The sequence below is a fragment of the Podarcis tiliguerta genome, assembly GCF_965153285.1.
Source record: "Podarcis tiliguerta genome assembly, chromosome: 2".
Classification (NCBI taxonomy): Eukaryota; Metazoa; Chordata; class Lepidosauria; order Squamata; family Lacertidae; genus Podarcis; species Podarcis tiliguerta.
The window spans coordinates 62,847,258-62,864,264 of record NC_139535.1 but is presented as its reverse complement, the minus strand read 5'-3'; the positions used below and the strand labels follow the sequence as shown (position 1 = coordinate 62,864,264).

Below are 17,007 nucleotides of genomic sequence, written 5' to 3'. Positions count from 1 at the left end.
GGGGCGCTTTGCCAACAGGACAACAGAGCAGGTGCCAAGCAGGCCTCTTTAGGGAGAGGACCCCGGAACCAAAAATGCCCTCTCTCTGATGACCATCCACCTTATCTTGGATGATGGGTGGATCCAAGGAAGAACACTGTCAGGTGATCTCAGCATCTGTTGGTTGATATGGAGCTAACCTTCCTTTAGGTACCCAGGGACCCAAGTTGCCTGCAAGGCAAACCCTGTCCACCGTTTCATCTGTAGATGGTGCTATCTTGACTGGCCAGAAGGAAAATGTAGAGATTGTACTCTTGCATGCCACCCCAAACTCCAAGCAGTGCAAGATTCTGGGGTTCTGGGCACTTACCCAGGATATGTGTTTCCTTTGGAAGGTGGTGTCTTTATGATATATGGCATATTTACACATATATACAACCTGAGCCTATGATGGAGGGGTTCAGAGCATTATCACCCCAAGAGAGTCTTGCTTCCCCCATAGTCACAGCCTTGGATTGCAACAAAAAAACAGGCATAACTCTGTCTCCCAGATGCCCAACCTAAGGTTACCAGATGTCCCCGTTTCCCGGGGACAGTGTCCTGATTTACAAATCAGTCCCCATACAGAATCCATTGAAGTTGAAAATTTTCCCCGATTCATTGAAAAAAATTTGGTAACCTTAGCCCAACCTGCAACCTGCCAGCTTCTAGCATGCATAGACCTTCGGGTATAGGGCGGTATAGGAATTAATTAATTAATTAATTAATTAATAATTACTCTCAGATTTGGACTTTATCTTTCTAACTACAAGGAGTTGACGAGGTGCCCCAGAGCCAGAAATTCAATCCTTGCTGGATCCAGAAATTAGAAGGGTCTCAGGCATACAGCCTGGTTCACCCTCTCCTCATAAGGATCTGAGTCTCAGCAAAGTTCACCACAAGGAGCTGCTGCTGCTGCTGCTGTTCTGTATGGTGTGCAGAGATGGAGACGTCGCCTCCCCAGCATTTGAAGGAAAATATGTTGGCACTGCAGACTCGACAGGGAGTGACTCTGTCATCAGGCAACAGACACTGCTGACTCTCGCACCCTGTCACAGCCCTCTCCCTTGGAAGGAAGCCCTCAGTGCAGTCAGCTATTTTATCTAAGAGTTGATAAATCGTTTGGGGCTGAGCCTATGTTATGCCATTCATTTGATTTTGCATTGCAGACCAGGAATCGGAGAACCAGCTGGACCTATCTGATAACAGAGCTGTGAAGAAATACATTCGCAAGGAACAACTGGCGTCTATTGTGCATTATTTTACTTTGTGAATTCTGTTCTAACAGACCAAAACAAATACTCGTCCTGCCTCTTCATCCCCAGTATCTTTTCAGCTACCTGGTCTTTTTTATCTGCTTCAATGGTGTGTCTTACATCAGCTCTGAGACGAAAAACAGAGCAAATCGTGCATTATGTTTCCAGATCAAGCAGCTGGATTTCTGTTAGCATTGCCCTGCCTGTTGCATTACAAGTCTCCTGCCCTGTCCCTGTGGATCCCTGCCCTAGAATCTTGTTTTCTTCATGCCTGAAGTAACAAGATAAGAATGCCAGAGAGTATGTGCAGTGATTGAGTTCTTTTCACTATATAATACACACACATATTGGGGCTTTAGTGTGTTTGGAAACAAACCCACCTGTTCTTTGCTGGTGTGTGGGGGTCTCTCTAAAATTAGAAAGTGGTTTAGAAAATTCACTCTGCACCTGCTCAGGGGCACCATCTCTTTACTGAGAAATATACCATGTTAGTCATTCTCAAAATATGGTAGAACGTATTATTATTATTTCAGTGAGTCTACTCTGAGTTTGACTAACAGTTTATTACACTCAGAGCTTGTCCACACCAGAGTTCACTGTGTGTTTATGGCTGCTGGCATTCCCATTTAATTTGTGTAGTGCACACAATGTTATCCTTGAATAACACCAGTCTTGATGTTTCCTTTCTATAAATTCAAGTTTAACCAACATGGGGATAATCAAATGAGTTGAGAGAAATTGGGCTCCAAACCTCTCCACCTGGATGTTTCACTGCTTTTTGGGGGTGTGGACCCATCATTCCTTTGCTACACCTCTTTCCACACCCACTGCTTCGTCAATGCTTCCATTTCCTTTTTGGTGGAGTGTGTAACTATGTTAGCTACACACCTGAATGGAGCTTAGTCCTATGTATATTTCATTTGATCCCTCATAAAAAAATTTTTACAGTGAAATTCTACATGTATCTACTCAGAACTAAGTCCCATAGCGGTAAATCTATATAAGATTGAAATCTGAAAATTTCACACATAGGAAACAAACAAATAAATGCACAGGTTCAAACTGAGGACTACCCAACACCATCACTGAGAAGGCCTTACACTGGATGAGTTACTGAAACTGAATTAGCAAGACATGCCAACACATGCTATTCTAGGTAAATGTTTCTGTTCCACAGCTCCATGTGCTTTCAGATGCTCAGTTTGTGCCTGGGTGGGCTTCCCTACTGACTTCAAAAGAGGGAGCAGTTTTCCATATGCACCCCATTTAAGGATATATCCCTGTGCTTGAATTTGGATCAATGGCTTAACGTTGCAAGAAGGTAACTTCTGGCCTGAGAGGTGTTTGACAGCTCCCTGTTTTAGCTTCCCCAGGTAGATGGCAAAAACAGGAGGTTAATGACTTCCTGGTTATAAGCTCTACATGGCTAGCAGACTGCAAATGGGTTACATGTGTGCAGGCTGACACTGCGTATGCTGCCTCTGAGTTTTATTAATCTTCAGAAAGAACTTAGCAAATGGAATCAATTACCTAAGGAAATCGCTTCAGCTGAATCATCTGGCTGAGATGCTAAGTACAGCAAATCATTCCTCTGTGAAGGTGACTGGATTAGATGAGGCCCCTTTGAACTTGAGGGGTCTACCGTCTCACTCTATCTCTTTTCTGCACTTCAAATGTTGCTGCAGCCTTTGCTACTGAACCTTGCTACAGCCAAATTTCCTGGCCAATCTCTAAAAATAATTAAGTCCTCTTTCATCTTCCTTCCTACTTTGACTGTCAAAATAATAATTCCAAATGTGGCAGTTTCATACACTTGTTGCCTTGCCTTCTCTGTTGCTCTGGGGTGGGGGTGGGGGGACCAACCCTTGTGTCTCTTGCGATCCCTTCCTAAAGTGCTGTCAGGGTCGATACCAGGCTTTAAAAGCCGGAGGTTTATATATTGCCCGTGCTTCATCAGAAACAGTTTGTCGAGCATAAGGAATAAGTTTGTACAAAGAATGCTATGAGTCCCAAGAGGCTCCACGGAACATCAGTGCAGGGGAAGCATTTACTAAAGGAAAACCGGGGGGGGGGGGGGAGTGATTCATGGCAGTTACGAGGCTATTTGTTGTGAATCCACTTCTAATTAATAACATTCTGCAAGACATTGTCTATTATTGATCCGCTGAATTGGAAGGAGAGGATTTCAATTACTGTTTAAGCTTTGTGATTGATTGAGCATCCTTGCGATGGATGGCTCTGAATCTGAAACTGAATGCACCAGGATGCTATAAAGGCATATGCAAAAGCAGAACCAGTGAGCCCATTGACTAGGAAGCACATTCTCTGTAACAAATAAATATGGAAACTGCATGCAATGGCAGAGGAAGGGGGTGTGGGGGTGCGGGCAACCCTGGGGGTCATCACTGAGGGGGTGTGTGTGACAAAATGACTGTATATATGTGTAAATAAACCATATATCCTAAAGACACCACAGTCTCCACTGTCCCTCATTCCAAGGAAACCAAACCCTGGGTAACTGCCTGGAACCTCTGGTATCTCAAACCACTTGGAGATTGGGGTGGTATGCAGCAATTTCATTGTCATAATATTAGTTTCCTCATAAGGAGAAATTCTTCTCTTGGTTGATTTTATTTTTTAAACAGACAAAATATATTTTCATATCGTCAGTAAAAGCAAATGTACAGAAAAAGATGGTGATAGAACAATGCCGATAATGTAATACTCACCAAGATTATGAATGGAGGCATCCGATTCTTGTATTAATAAGTGCCGTGCACCTGCTGGGATTTCAAACATCTTGATGTAACCTGTAGGGACACATTAAACCAGTGCAGGTTGTTGTTATTACAGAGAAAGGAAAAGAGGGTCAGATTACTGAGCCATCCTTTGGGGGGGGGGGCAAGGTCCCTCAGGCTCCGCTCCAGCTGGCGCCCCTGTTGTTGACTATGTGTTTTATGAGATTTTATGACACAAATTTGTATTCTAAAGTATCAAACACCTCTTTGTAGAGGATTTCCTCAAAAATGAGAGCATATGTATATGCATTTAAATTCATTTAAATAAACAAACCAAGTATGTTTAAATTGCCCATTGGCTCACTTGAAAGCGAAGCAGATCAAAGTCTGAAAAGGTTGTACAAAAAGTGAATACAGACATGCACAAATGTAGCCCCGCGGAAGGTGTTTAGACCAAGAAGGAAGAACAACCTTGCCGGAAGTAAGGCGCACTGAGTAGACATATCTAGGATTTAACTATAAGCCCCCAATCCACTGAGCCTTTTTAAGTGCACAAATGGGTTCACACACGCACACCATAGGCCCTATTAGTGTAGGCCATAGTACTTCCAGGAAAGTACTTCTGCTGTTCTGCACCAGAAGCTGTTCAAACACAATGCTTTGTTGCAGCACCGGAAAAGAGATGTTAAAAACAAAGTTACTATGTCCTTCTGAAATCTTCCTGCATGCCTCTCTGGGGCAGGAGCGCTATACAGAAAATGGACTGACCTTGCTTCTTTGGTGCCCTGGAGAATGTTCCTTTCACCACTTTGCAATGGGCGTTGTCTCCACCACACACGCCACACTTGTCCTCTTGCTTTGACGAGCCAATTACCTTGTCACAGCCAACTTTCTGCAAAGAACGAAAAGCAATTACTCCTGCTTGTAAGAGCCTGCATTTTCCTCCGGGTTTTCTTTTCACCAGACAAAGATATAATAAACAGCACATTTGTCTCTTCCTAAAAGGGCATGTTGATATCCACATGAGTTTTTATAATGACATTTCACCCTGATAAATTGGTTTCTAACTGCTTGCTTAACTGAACTCTGATATTAATTCATTATCAAAGGATTTCAAGTACATGTTGCTATTCAGGATTTGAGCATATTGCAGGCATTTAATCCAATTCACATAAATATTTGTCTATTCATGCTCAGAAAATAACACTGAAGACAACAGTACACATTTCTCTCCCCCCACATGAAGAAATGGTACTCCAGAAATGAACGAGGCCTCTAGTCACACACTATGGCGAAGAGCCCCAGTACAAAGACCTCCAGGTATTTCTTTTCCAGTAGCTAAGAGGAGATTAAGAAGCCATTTGGAGGTCTAGTAGATGGATAGAGAAGCTAATAAAATCTTGCATATGTATGACATTCTCATGCACATGTGCTTGCAACCATGGTGTTTTCCTGAACGGAAATCAATTTAGTTGTATGCTCAAGAGCTTTCTCAAATTAGATACTGAATTCACTTTGCAAAGGTAGTAGACGTGGCTGAACGGTTCTCAGCCCAATTCCAAACCCAACTCCATCCTTCTTAGGCAGGTAAGTTTTCAGAGACTCTAGTAAAACACTGAACCATGGCAGGATTGATTTTTTGTAAACTTGATTACACCTAAAATGACTACTTATTTGTAGATCCGCCATGGAGAAAAGTGTCCCATTGAAATGTTAATATTATACTCATTCTTGCAAATAAGAAACAGGAAAAAGGAATTGATGCCACCACTTACCAGGCACTCCCCTCGCACACAGATACTATGAGAATCCTTATATGAGCACCTTGTTCCATCATGCACCAGTCTTTTCATATACACAACGTCATTAGTTTCCTTGGACTCACAGTAGAGATGGCACCTTTCTTTGGCTACAAGAGAAAAGAGTCCTGTGATTTATCTCTTCAACTGATGGTTCTTATCCGATCAGACTGCAGAAGGCAATTTAATTAAAATCATGATCTTTGAATAAAAATGTGCAGATTCCCAAAGATTCCAATCAACCCACTAGCAGTAGAATTTAGATCCATGTAGAAGGGTTCCTACTAAATTCAGGAGAAGTGGACCACACTAAGGTTAACAGACATCCCTGTTTCCCAGGGACAGTCCTCGGATTAACAAATCAGTCCCCTGACAAAATCCATCTATTTAGTAGGAAGTTGAAAAGTGTCCCTGGATTCATTGAAAAAAAAACTCTGGTAACCTTAGACCACACTCAAGCTGTTTATAGGGTACCTGATCGATTTGGCAACCCACTAAAGCAAATTTATATCCACTTTTTTGACGTGCCATTGCAGTAGTGTATGCTTATGCATACTTTATGCACAAAATTCAAAGTAGGTGCCAAGTAATGTATGAACACAGGAGCTGACGACGTACCCACCCTCTCCAAATGAAGCTGAGACTTTTGGCAGAATAACCAATGGGTGGTAATATACATTTTCTATACATTGGAAATTACAGTCTTCAAATATGGCAGACTGGAACCAAGGCCATTAACAAAGCAATAACACGAAGAAGGAGGAGGAGGAGCGGAAGAAGAAGAAGAAGAAGAAGAAGAAGAAGAAGAAGAAGAAGAAGAAGAAGAAGAAGAGGTGTACTAACCATCACTATGCTCATATGCAAGCCAATGGTGCTTCTTGTTCTGATATTCAAAATAAGGATCCCACTGTTTGCACTGCTCCTCTCTGAAATCTTCATTATCTTTAGGACAATCGTTTGTGCTGCAAAGCTGGAACTCATAGCTTGGTCCAAAACATGTACGACCTCCATTAGCTGGGCTAGGAATAAGAACAAAACCAGATTAATAAATAATATCACATCAGTGACACTTATAAAATTATCTTATTACTAATGAATTCATACTGCAGGAGTAGATTGGCTCCTTCCACTGAAATTAATAGAGACAACTCTACAAAAGCAAGCTACATGTGGATATCTTGAATCACAACAGTGTTGAAATCAGTGGGACCTATATATATCTGGTCCCACTGATTTCAGTAGCAGTAAAAAAAAATACTTAGGGTGGAATTCAGCATCACACTCTTCCAGTTGTTCCATCTGCACATGCATTGCAAGACTTCCATTTGCACAATGGGGCTCCTATTGTGTAAGCAGAAGTCCTTGCACAGTGCTTCTGCTGCTGGTGCTGGATAGTTAAATGCTAACCTTAATCTCTTCTCTTCTTTCTCCTTGGTAGTATGACCAAATACCAGGAAAGGTTTTCACTTAATGGCTTCAGTCCTGCAAGTACCTAATCCTGCATGCGCATAACCAGAGTTTCTACTTTTCTTTTTATACCAGCAGTGGTGACAAATTGCATTTGTGTCAGGCGGTAGAGGCACCAACCCCCACGGCAGGTTGCCAGGAATGGACAAGACAAGGAAAAGTCCTTACCATCTGCTTTTATTCAATATTCACACAGAGAGCCTTGGGAATGCAGCCTCTCAGAATAATGGTGTTGTCCTGAGTGAATCTCCATCCCCTCCGCCTCTCCCACTTCCTCATGAGTCATCATTACGGGTGCTGAAAAGTACCCTCTGCCTTTGAGCTCTTTGCTCCCCCACTTTCAAGGCCTACCATGTTCTGGGAGGGGGGGTCTGGAATACTTTCTAAAGACACCGAGTCCGTCAGCTGTCACTCCCCTGGTGCTTCTTCTTCCTCTTCCTCCTCCTCTTCTCCCATTATTCCCCAGCTTTCCCCCTCATCTGCCTCTGAGCTGAGACCTCCCTCAAACCCATTGTAATTCTGAACTGTCTTCTTCTTCTGTGGACGGGTCAGGCAGGTCTCCACCATTCCTCCTCTGCCCAGTCCCTGACAATTTGTAAACATATTCCAGCTATTTTACATGTGGGTACAGACTGCCTCTTTGAGCAACAGCCAAAAAAGGCAAGCTATGGCTGTGTGCATAGCAGGAGAACCCTGCATGAGGGCCATGGTGAATTCCTAATCCAGTATACAGTCAATGGTCTGCATTATTTCACCCACCTAAGGATGAAACATAGTCTCAAGCAATTGTTTCTGTGCATTTCTGATAGTAATTTAACAGTGTGTCTCTTACAAATGTGCGAGTGTGAGAGCCAGTGTGTCTCTCACAAACAGTGCGGTGTGAGAGCCAGTGTGGTGTAGTGGTTAAGAGCGGTAGACTCATAATCTGGTGAACCGGGTTCGCGTCCCCGCTCCTCCACATGCAGCTGCTGGGTGATTCCTTAGGGTAGTGATAAAGCGGGATATCAAAGCCAAACTCCTCCTCCTCTTTAGCAGAGGTGGCAGGCATGGTAGGGCAGTTCTGCGCCGCCATGGTCCCAACAACAGAATTGCTGCCACTCACTGTGCTTGACTCCCCAGTGTGGCTGCACAGCCCACACCTCACCTCTGCCCATTCTGATAAGGGCCACAGACGTTGCTGTTGGGAGAGCCATGACATGGGAAGCCATCCCCACCCCATGCCACCCGCTCCTGGTCTTCAGCTTGCTTAGGTCCAACTTACTGTGGGTTGTCACATTGCCGTGTTCTGAATTTCACCCCCGTTCCACAGGTTCGAGAACAGGAACCAAATTTACTCCATGCCCCCCAGTTTCCATCTTGCTTCAAGATATCTGGAGTTAACCAGATACAGTGACCTTTAAAACAATGCTAAAAAGAGAAAAGCATAAGTGGATGCATATTGTCACAATGAGTCACATTGCACAGCAAAGTTGTCTTAGTTTTTGGACACAGACTGAAAGCTCCTCAGTCTACATACTATTGCGAATACTGGACTATGATGCAATATCCTCATTCACAGCTTTAGAATAGATGATTCTCTACCTGCCTAGAAGAAACGATAGGCTTCTCACACATGCATGTAACTCATTGGGCAAAACACCACTCAGCTACACATGTAAACAGTTTCAACTGAAAAATATTGGGACAGGTTGGATGATTCTTCTTGCCCAAACTGGCCCATGGATTGGAGAACACGCCTGCTTTCCCCAAATACAGGACCTATCTGTCCTTCCTTTGATGTCCTCTCACATCCACAGAGAGATTGCAAGTTTCAGTACAGCCTAGGTGCGAGTTTGGGCATACATGCCTGGCCATTTTGCTTCTTCTACCCCCACTGTCAGGCTCAGTATGCCCCTGAATGTCAGTGGCATGGGAAATCACAAGTAGGGAAAGTGCTGTAGCCCTCAGGTCCCCCTCACTGAGTTCCAATAGGCACCTGACTGGCCACTGTGAGAACAAGATCTTGGCTTCAATGGGCCATTGGCCTGACCCAGCAGCGCTCTTGTTATGTTCCAGGTGAAGCAATAATATTATCAAGATTCATTGGGATTTTAATTTAATTCATGCCAATGTTTCAAGAAGTAAAATTTAGGCTTTTTCTTCCAAAGTTGCTTGGCTATGATTTCTTCTCAACAATATAACAGCAGTGGTGGGGAAAAGATTGTACACAACAACAAGAGAGAAAAGTTTTTTTCAGTTTACATGAATCTGCAGTAGAACCTTTAGTATTTCTTATTTCATAGCCCTTTGGGCATTCACAGGACATTATAGGTAATAATTATTATGACACCTCTGAGCAGTATTTGTAAACGAGCTGTGGTAGGTATTTTTTTAATATAATGCAAGTTTGATCTAAAAATAGTCCTTCTTCAAAATAAAAATGGAGCACAAAAAAAATCCTTCATTCTAATGTTATCTATAAACAATGTCTACCTGTCAGGGAACTGCCATCAGTGTCCGAGGAAGCGAGCAAACTCCGAAGGGATCCCAGAGAGCGTCCCGGGAGTGGGAGGGGCAGCCCATCTTATGGGGGAGCGAATCAGCGTAGCTCCAGTGGAGAAGGGGGGGAGATGGGGGAAGCGGCGAGGCGATCCCATGACTCCTTGCCGGGGACCAGCGGGGAGAGAAGGGGTCCTCCGCTGCCCATGCCCTCCTTGCGCAGAAGGCTTCCGTGCAGGAAGAGTAGGCGGAGACTGGGCGTCAAAGAACTTCTTTGCTGGAAGAAGTTTAAGAAACATCCACTGACGGATTCTGCCAGCGATTGAGACGGTCACGGGCGAGTGGCTGCCCGGACAGGAAAGGTTCACTCAGGCAACCCAGCCAGACGTTGGAACAAGCTTACGCACGAGCAACCCCTAGAACCATTACACTACCCATTGCGTACTATTTTATCCTATGAAGAGGAATACATGGGGGGAGGGAGTGGTAACCCAAATCATTCTGATTTCAGTTACTGACAAATGGATCACTAAGGGAGACTTTTTAAAAGGCTCTTACTTTGCAACACCTGTTGGTCAGGACAGAAAGTGGTGGGCGAGCAGGATCATTCTCACATTCTTATCCCTTGCCCTAGTTGGCCTCCTTGTCCCACAGACTGGCACCCATTGGATATCAATGCAAATTATGATAGAAGTTATCCTAGAGTTGGAAGGAACCCTGGGAATCATCTGGACCAAACCCCTGCAATGCAGGAATATGCAGCTGTCCCTTCCAGAGGTTGAACCTGCAACCTTGGTGTTGTTAGCACCACACTCTAACCAACTGAGCTATGCAACTACCAAGCCTTAAACTTTGCAAAAGCCTAGGAAATGTCTGCCCACTTAATTTGCATGCCGTACAACGCAAAACAAATGAAACAGGGACGTTATTTTATTCAGTGTTTAATTTACTTCAAAGTTCTTACTGGAAAGAACTTATCAATAAATATTGCAAGTGGGAGCATGCAACGGCCCAGCAAAAGGCTAGAGAGGATCACAGTTTTAGATGGTTGTGTTTCCAATTATAGGAAGCTAGAAATTCTAAGCTAGAAACCCCACCCCAGAATGGGAAATATTTTCAATGCAATACTGTTGCCTTATGCTGATCTACAATTCCAATTCAAAACTGATAGAGGAGTGGACTTGCAAGAAGGAATACATAAAAAAACATTGTTCTGGTATAAATATACCAGTATGCAATGCATTAAATTTATAGAGTAAAAGACTAAGAAGAAATGGGTATAAGAGGAAACAGTTAAAAACAATATTGATAACACAGCGAAAAGAAGAAAAGAAATACTGTAAAGGAAGTCACACATAGGTGGAGGGAAGTCAAGATTTTTGTTTTTATGTTTAGTTTCTTTTGTAATTTAAGTTGATACTTCTTTTGGTTAATGTATGTTTAATTGTTTTCTTTTGTAGGAATTAAGGAGTTGTATTTATAATAAGTTCGTTTTCTGTTTTGTTTTGTGTTTGTGAGTATTGCATTTACTAATAATAATAATAAAATATAATAATAATAATAATAATAATAATAATAATAATAATAAACAAACAAACAATTCCAGTTCATGGGTCTTAATGGTTCCTGTCAGCATGGGGAGCTGGGCATGCGCACAACAGACAGATGGCCAGAGCAACAAGTGCAATCATTCACTTGCTCTTCCTAGTAATGAACTCCACAACAAATGTTATTCAGCTTAACCAGCCTTCAGATCTAGGCATTTGGCAGGCACTGTATGCAAAGCATATGGCTAAACACCCACTGCCAACGAAAACAAAGGAGAAGGGTTTATAAAGTAAAATCTCCCTTAAGCATAAAATGGTGACTAGTGTAACAGAGAAATAGTGGGAATGCTGCCAAATATTAACCCGTAAAGGGAGAGAAAGGCTACAGTTGGTAGAACAGTGACAATGAAAAAGCTGCCTGTGACATGGGGGATCAGTAATTGATAAAAAAAAAAGTAAAGGAGGCACAGGGTGTTCAGAATGGCTCTTCAGTGTGCCAGTAAGATATTCCAGGTCAAAATATAATTAAGTGAAAGCTGTATCTCATGTTGGAATCATTTTTTTAAATACTAATATTTGGTCTCCCAGGAGATGTTCACACAAGATCCATTGCCAATTCACACAACGTTATTTCCAGAAATGAGATAACTTCTTTTGGTCACCCCCACGACTTGAAAGATGAAGAAACATCTTGCGGGAATGTTTCATGCATACTGCTTACTCCCTCGATTTTCTTGTGAACCAGAACGGAGATTGCCAGTGGCAATGAGAGAAATTCCAACGATCAACCAGTTCCAGAAGTATCCAGTCATGGGAGTTGATGAAAGGAGTAACCCAGGATTTGAAATAAGAAGGAGAAGGGAACCATGGGGAGGGCATACGCTGATAGAAACAAAGACACGGTAAGCAGACACAATAATTCCATTATTATTATTATTATTATTATTATTATTATTATTATTATTACTACTAGTCTCATAGTTCATCCTTTTCTTTTGCAGATCTTTTGCAGTAAGGAACTATTTAAAAAAATGGAAAAATCTTGTGGCACCTTAAAGACTAGCACATTTTATTATGGCGTAAACTTTCATGGACTTGAGTCCAGTTCATCATATGTGTGAATTGTTTTATTGAGTTGCAGGCAGTGGAGAATGCCCCGCCCACTTCAGTCTGTCTTCTTACTTACAACCAATTAGGGGGCGGCTCTGCTTGTCACTGGTTCTGGCTCTACCCGCCATTGGCTTTGGTTCTGCCTACTGTTGGGTCTCCCTGTCTTCTGCTCCTCCAGTTTCATTGGGCACCAGGCGCTGCTGGCTGCAGTATTATATGTTGTGACAGGGGCTGTGGCAGCGGGTGTGAGGGAAAGAGTTCTAAGCAGAGGGAAATGAAATGCAAGAAGTACCGGTAGTACAGGTAGAATTCTGGGAGTTGTAGTTTGTTAAGGGTGCTGAGAGTTGTTTATTCCCCTCCCAGAGCTTCAGTTTGTAGAGTGGTTTAACAACCAAGCCCTTTTCACAGGGAACTCTGCGAACTGTAGCTCTGTGAGAGGATTAAGGGTCTCCTAATAACTCTGTAGTTAAAGCTATGGTTTTCCCAGTAGGGATGTATGGAAGTGAGAGCTGGACCATAAAGAAGGCTGATCGCCGAAGAATTGATGCTTTTGAATTATGGTGCTGGAGGAGACTCTTGAGAGTCCCATGGACTGCAAGAAGATCCAACCTATCCATTATTAAGGAAATCAGCCCTGAGTGCTCACTGGAAGGACAGATCCTGAAGCTGAGGCTCCAATACTTTGGCTCCCTCATGAGAAGAGAAGACTCCCAGGAAAAGACCCTGATGCTGGGAAAGATGGAGGGCACAAGGAGAAGGGGACGACAGAGGACGAGATGGCTGGACAGTGTTCTAGAAGCTACCAGCATGAGTTTGACCAAACTGCGGGAGGCAGTGGAAGACAGGAGTGCCTGGTGTGCTCTGGTCCATGGGGTCACGAAGAGTCGGACACGACTAAACAATAACAACAATAACTCTTACTGCCCTTAACAAACTGCAGCTCCCATAATTATTATTTTTTTGGGGGGGGCAGCCATTACTTCATAGTGTTTTAAATGTATGGTGTGAATGTGACCTCTGTACCTCCACAGCATACTTATGCACTGACAGGACTGGATAACGCCATTGCATCTGTTAATCTGCTAAAGAATGGTTGCCAGTGAAGGCTGTAGCAACAGAAAAGGCTGTGGCAGCCAGTGCAAATTAATTCTCTTGAAGAGTCCAAGATTCTCTGTCTCTGTGGTGACTAACACAGCACATATTTATCCATCTGACTCCTGTCTGGGAGAAGCTGAGGTCAGCTTTCTCAGTGGGAAATCATCTGGACTGGACTGATTGACTTTAGAGAACATTTTTTTTCTTGGTTAATTTCCTTTGCAGTATCTTTTTATTTAATTCCCCAGCTATTATGAAAAAAAAAATCCCAAAAGGACTTGTGGGAACCCACAAAGAAATGCAATGGGATGGGGCGGGGAAGAATAATTTTATTACTTTGCCTCAGGGCCCTGGTCCTCTCTTCTGCAATGAATCAGTTGTTGGAGGGGAACCTGGATTTAGTTCAGGATACATTTTCTCTGAGCCTAATCCCTTCTCAAAATGGCTGCGTCAAAGGGAAAGAACAAAGGCCAAGTCCCCACTTTGCCTCAATCACCTGGAAGGAGGGAACTGGCTTCACAGATGATGCCCCCCAAGGGTGCTCTGTCCCTGAGATTAATTATTCTCAGAAATCCTGAGCTTATTTCAGAGAAGGAAGGAGGGCTCAGCCTGCCTCCATCTCCAAAGTGACTGGGTGCAGGGAGGAAATGGTAGGAAACTAATGGGCAGGAAGACTCTGGAAATGACAGCGCCATGTTTGAGAACTCTTGGAAATGGAATCAGCTTCTCCAGAGTCATCCTGTTCACTGGCTCCTTGAGTTAGATCCAGGGTTAATGTTAGTTGTATTTAGGTCCCATTGTAATACTATGTGGAAGCCTAGGATCACAACCAGAACTAGTATGTGGAGGAGCTGCTTCCTATGTCCCTTCAGGCAGGCTATTTCTGCCAACTTTTTTCTCCTCTTCATACATTCCACTTTAGGTGCATACCTAAATCTACACCCAAAATGTAACATATGAATGTGACAAATATGTGTTTGAAAACACACTTACCATACACTCTGCTACAGCTCCCTATTGAGTACAGACATGGCGGTAAACCCAGGCCTAATGTGTGAAATGGTCCCAAGTCTGAGGCATGTGGCTGTCAATTCAGTGCATTTCCGTGGAGGCTGGTCCACTAAGGAGAAGTGGGCACTGCCACACCAACCACAGTCTACCCACTTGCTTGCCTTCTTACTTACAACCAGTCCAGGAGCTGGCAGTGGCTGTCACCTTCCTCCTCCTCAGTCTCAGTGCTGCCTTTGTAGAACCGAGCAAGAAAGAGGATAAGTACAAAACTAGAATTACCTGGCTCTGCCTGTCCTTGGCTCTGTTGGCCTACTCTTGGCCTCTCTGTCTTCTACCATACCAGTCCCAATGGACATCAAGGGTGTTCATAAATACAATTCAAACCCCTCCCACAACGGTTCAAGAGAAGTGTTCTCATGTGCTTTTGAGAGCAATCATGTGGGTGGATGTAAACGTTAAGATCTTTAACTGCTGTTAAAGTGGGGACAGTAGCTTGCTGTTTCCTTGCATGGTTGCTTTTATAAGCTTCCAGGGGCAAACTAAGTGACTTCAGCCGATGCAAATGTGTCTTAACATCGTGGTTAGGAAGGACACCGCCAGTGGATTTATAGCTTGATGCAGCTGTCAAAACACATTTATACATCTCAGTAGGATAGAACTTAAAAGAACAGAAACTAAGGTCAGCCCTGTAATTTGTTCTTTTGTGGGAAGAACTGTGAATTAAAATTAAAAGGCCCACTTGGTTCTCCCCTTGGTAAATGTTCAGCACTAACAAGTGTTTGTGTCAAATTTTAAATGAAAATCAATTAAATGTTCCTCCTCTAACACACCATTGATTTTTCCTTAAAAACGCAACACTAACACTGGGGGGGGGGGGGGAGAGAGACATCACAACATTTAATGGTTCTGTAGCTCCTACCATGTAATCCCTCTAATGTGAAAGGGCAGCATCAGGCAGTGGATAAGCATGAACAGAAGCAACCTGACAAGGACCACAAACAATGTTCACTGGATGCACACTCATCTCCTTACATTCTGCTATGTAAACACATCCTGCCTGTCATGCTAATGCAACCACAGAATGCATCATCCACATAACTGCATTTCCAAGTTCATTGTAACTATAGCAGAATGAGTCAGGTACTTGATTCTTCCCCTGATCTTTCCATGAAACTACCCCCCTCCACACACATCTTCAGATCTCATTGTCCAGGCTAGGCCAAAGAACCCTCCTTTGTCCTTGGAAAATTATAATATGTAATTATTCAGGGCATTAGATTGCTGACAATTTCCCCACTGAAAAGTTAGGTGGGGATCTTTCTGTTCCATACCAGCATTACTGGCCTGGAAGAGTTAAGACTAATAAGGGAACACTTCTGCAAGCTAGCTAAACAAAACCAACATCATAACCGCTTCTGGCACTTAATTCCTCAGCTGTTGCAAAGCCAGGATATTTTCCTGACACACCAACCATGTTTAGATTGGCTTGCACTTTAATAATGGGCACTGGGAATAGTGGTATGAAATCATGATAACGGCATCTTACTAAAATAGGATGAAATGGATCTCTCTGAAGCAACATCTTTAATTGGTTATAATTCTGTTCTCTCGTTTCCCTGACTTTATTCCAAGCAAAATATTCTGACAAAAGAGAGTTGAGAGCTATTCACTTCCTTCGTGAACACGCTCTTTTTTTTGTAAGCTAAAGGAAAGTGGAAATGTGTGTGACTTGATTTCCAAAAGGAGGGCGTGGGGGGGGGCAGGAACTTGGTACTAATGAAACTAAGAAAGATAGAACAGTTGGGTCTTGCAGCCATGATGCGCTAAACCTATCTGGTATTAATTAATTTGTTAACTGATTACCCTTGAACCCTACTGAGAGCAGAGCAGCTTGCATATGGTTTCAGGAGTGTTCCATGCAGGCACTGCTCAGTTGTCTTGCTTGGCTTAAGAGTGTAAGGTGAGCCCTGGTTCAGGCAAAGGCTCATCTAGTACAGCATCCTGTTCTCACAACAGCCAACTAGACACCTATGAGAAGCCCGCAAGTGGAGTTGGAGTGCAACAGCACTCGCCCCATTTGAGATTTCCAGTACCTGCTATTCAGAGGCCTCCTGTCTCCAAAAGTGGTGACAGAACATAGCCAATGGGGCTGGTAGCTTCAACAGAAAAACAACACCAACCACCCTCCATTTTTATCATTGCCTGTCGTTTACTTCCTGTTCTTAGTAAGTTTGCATAGGATTGCAAACTAAAATTAAAACAGAAACAGTGAAAGTCACTAAGGAGTTAAGTCATCTGTTTTCGCTTGCAAAGAGGAACATCAAGTAATATAATGATTTCTGTGCAAATTGAAAATAGTCAAGAAAGGTAAGAATGGAAGCCTTATAACTAATACTGTTGTGAAAAGGAAGATTGGCATAATCAGCTGAATGTGATCCTTTCATTTTAAAAATGTTTGAAGAACCCCTTAGAAGATTATAAATGCTTA

At 43.0% G+C, this 17,007-nt stretch overlaps 1 protein-coding gene across 4 annotated transcripts in view; it reads right to left on the bottom strand.

Annotated features, from left to right (window-relative positions):
- The window catches only part of ADAMTS2 (ADAM metallopeptidase with thrombospondin type 1 motif 2), a 331,712-nt gene that overhangs the window by 19,405 nt on the left and 295,300 nt on the right, over window positions 1-17,007 (bottom strand). For all 4 annotated transcript variants that reach the window (XM_083428527.1, XM_083428526.1, XM_083428524.1 and 1 more), the window contains 5 exons: window positions 8,540-8,685; window positions 6,655-6,830; window positions 5,788-5,921; window positions 4,781-4,904; window positions 4,004-4,084 (listed from right to left, as the gene is read on the bottom strand). In XM_083428527.1, the coding sequence (XP_083284653.1) occupies window positions 4,004-4,084; window positions 4,781-4,904; window positions 5,788-5,921; window positions 6,655-6,830; window positions 8,540-8,685 (661 nt within the window). The remainder of the gene's footprint in view (window positions 1-4,003; window positions 4,085-4,780; window positions 4,905-5,787; window positions 5,922-6,654; window positions 6,831-8,539; window positions 8,686-17,007) is intronic.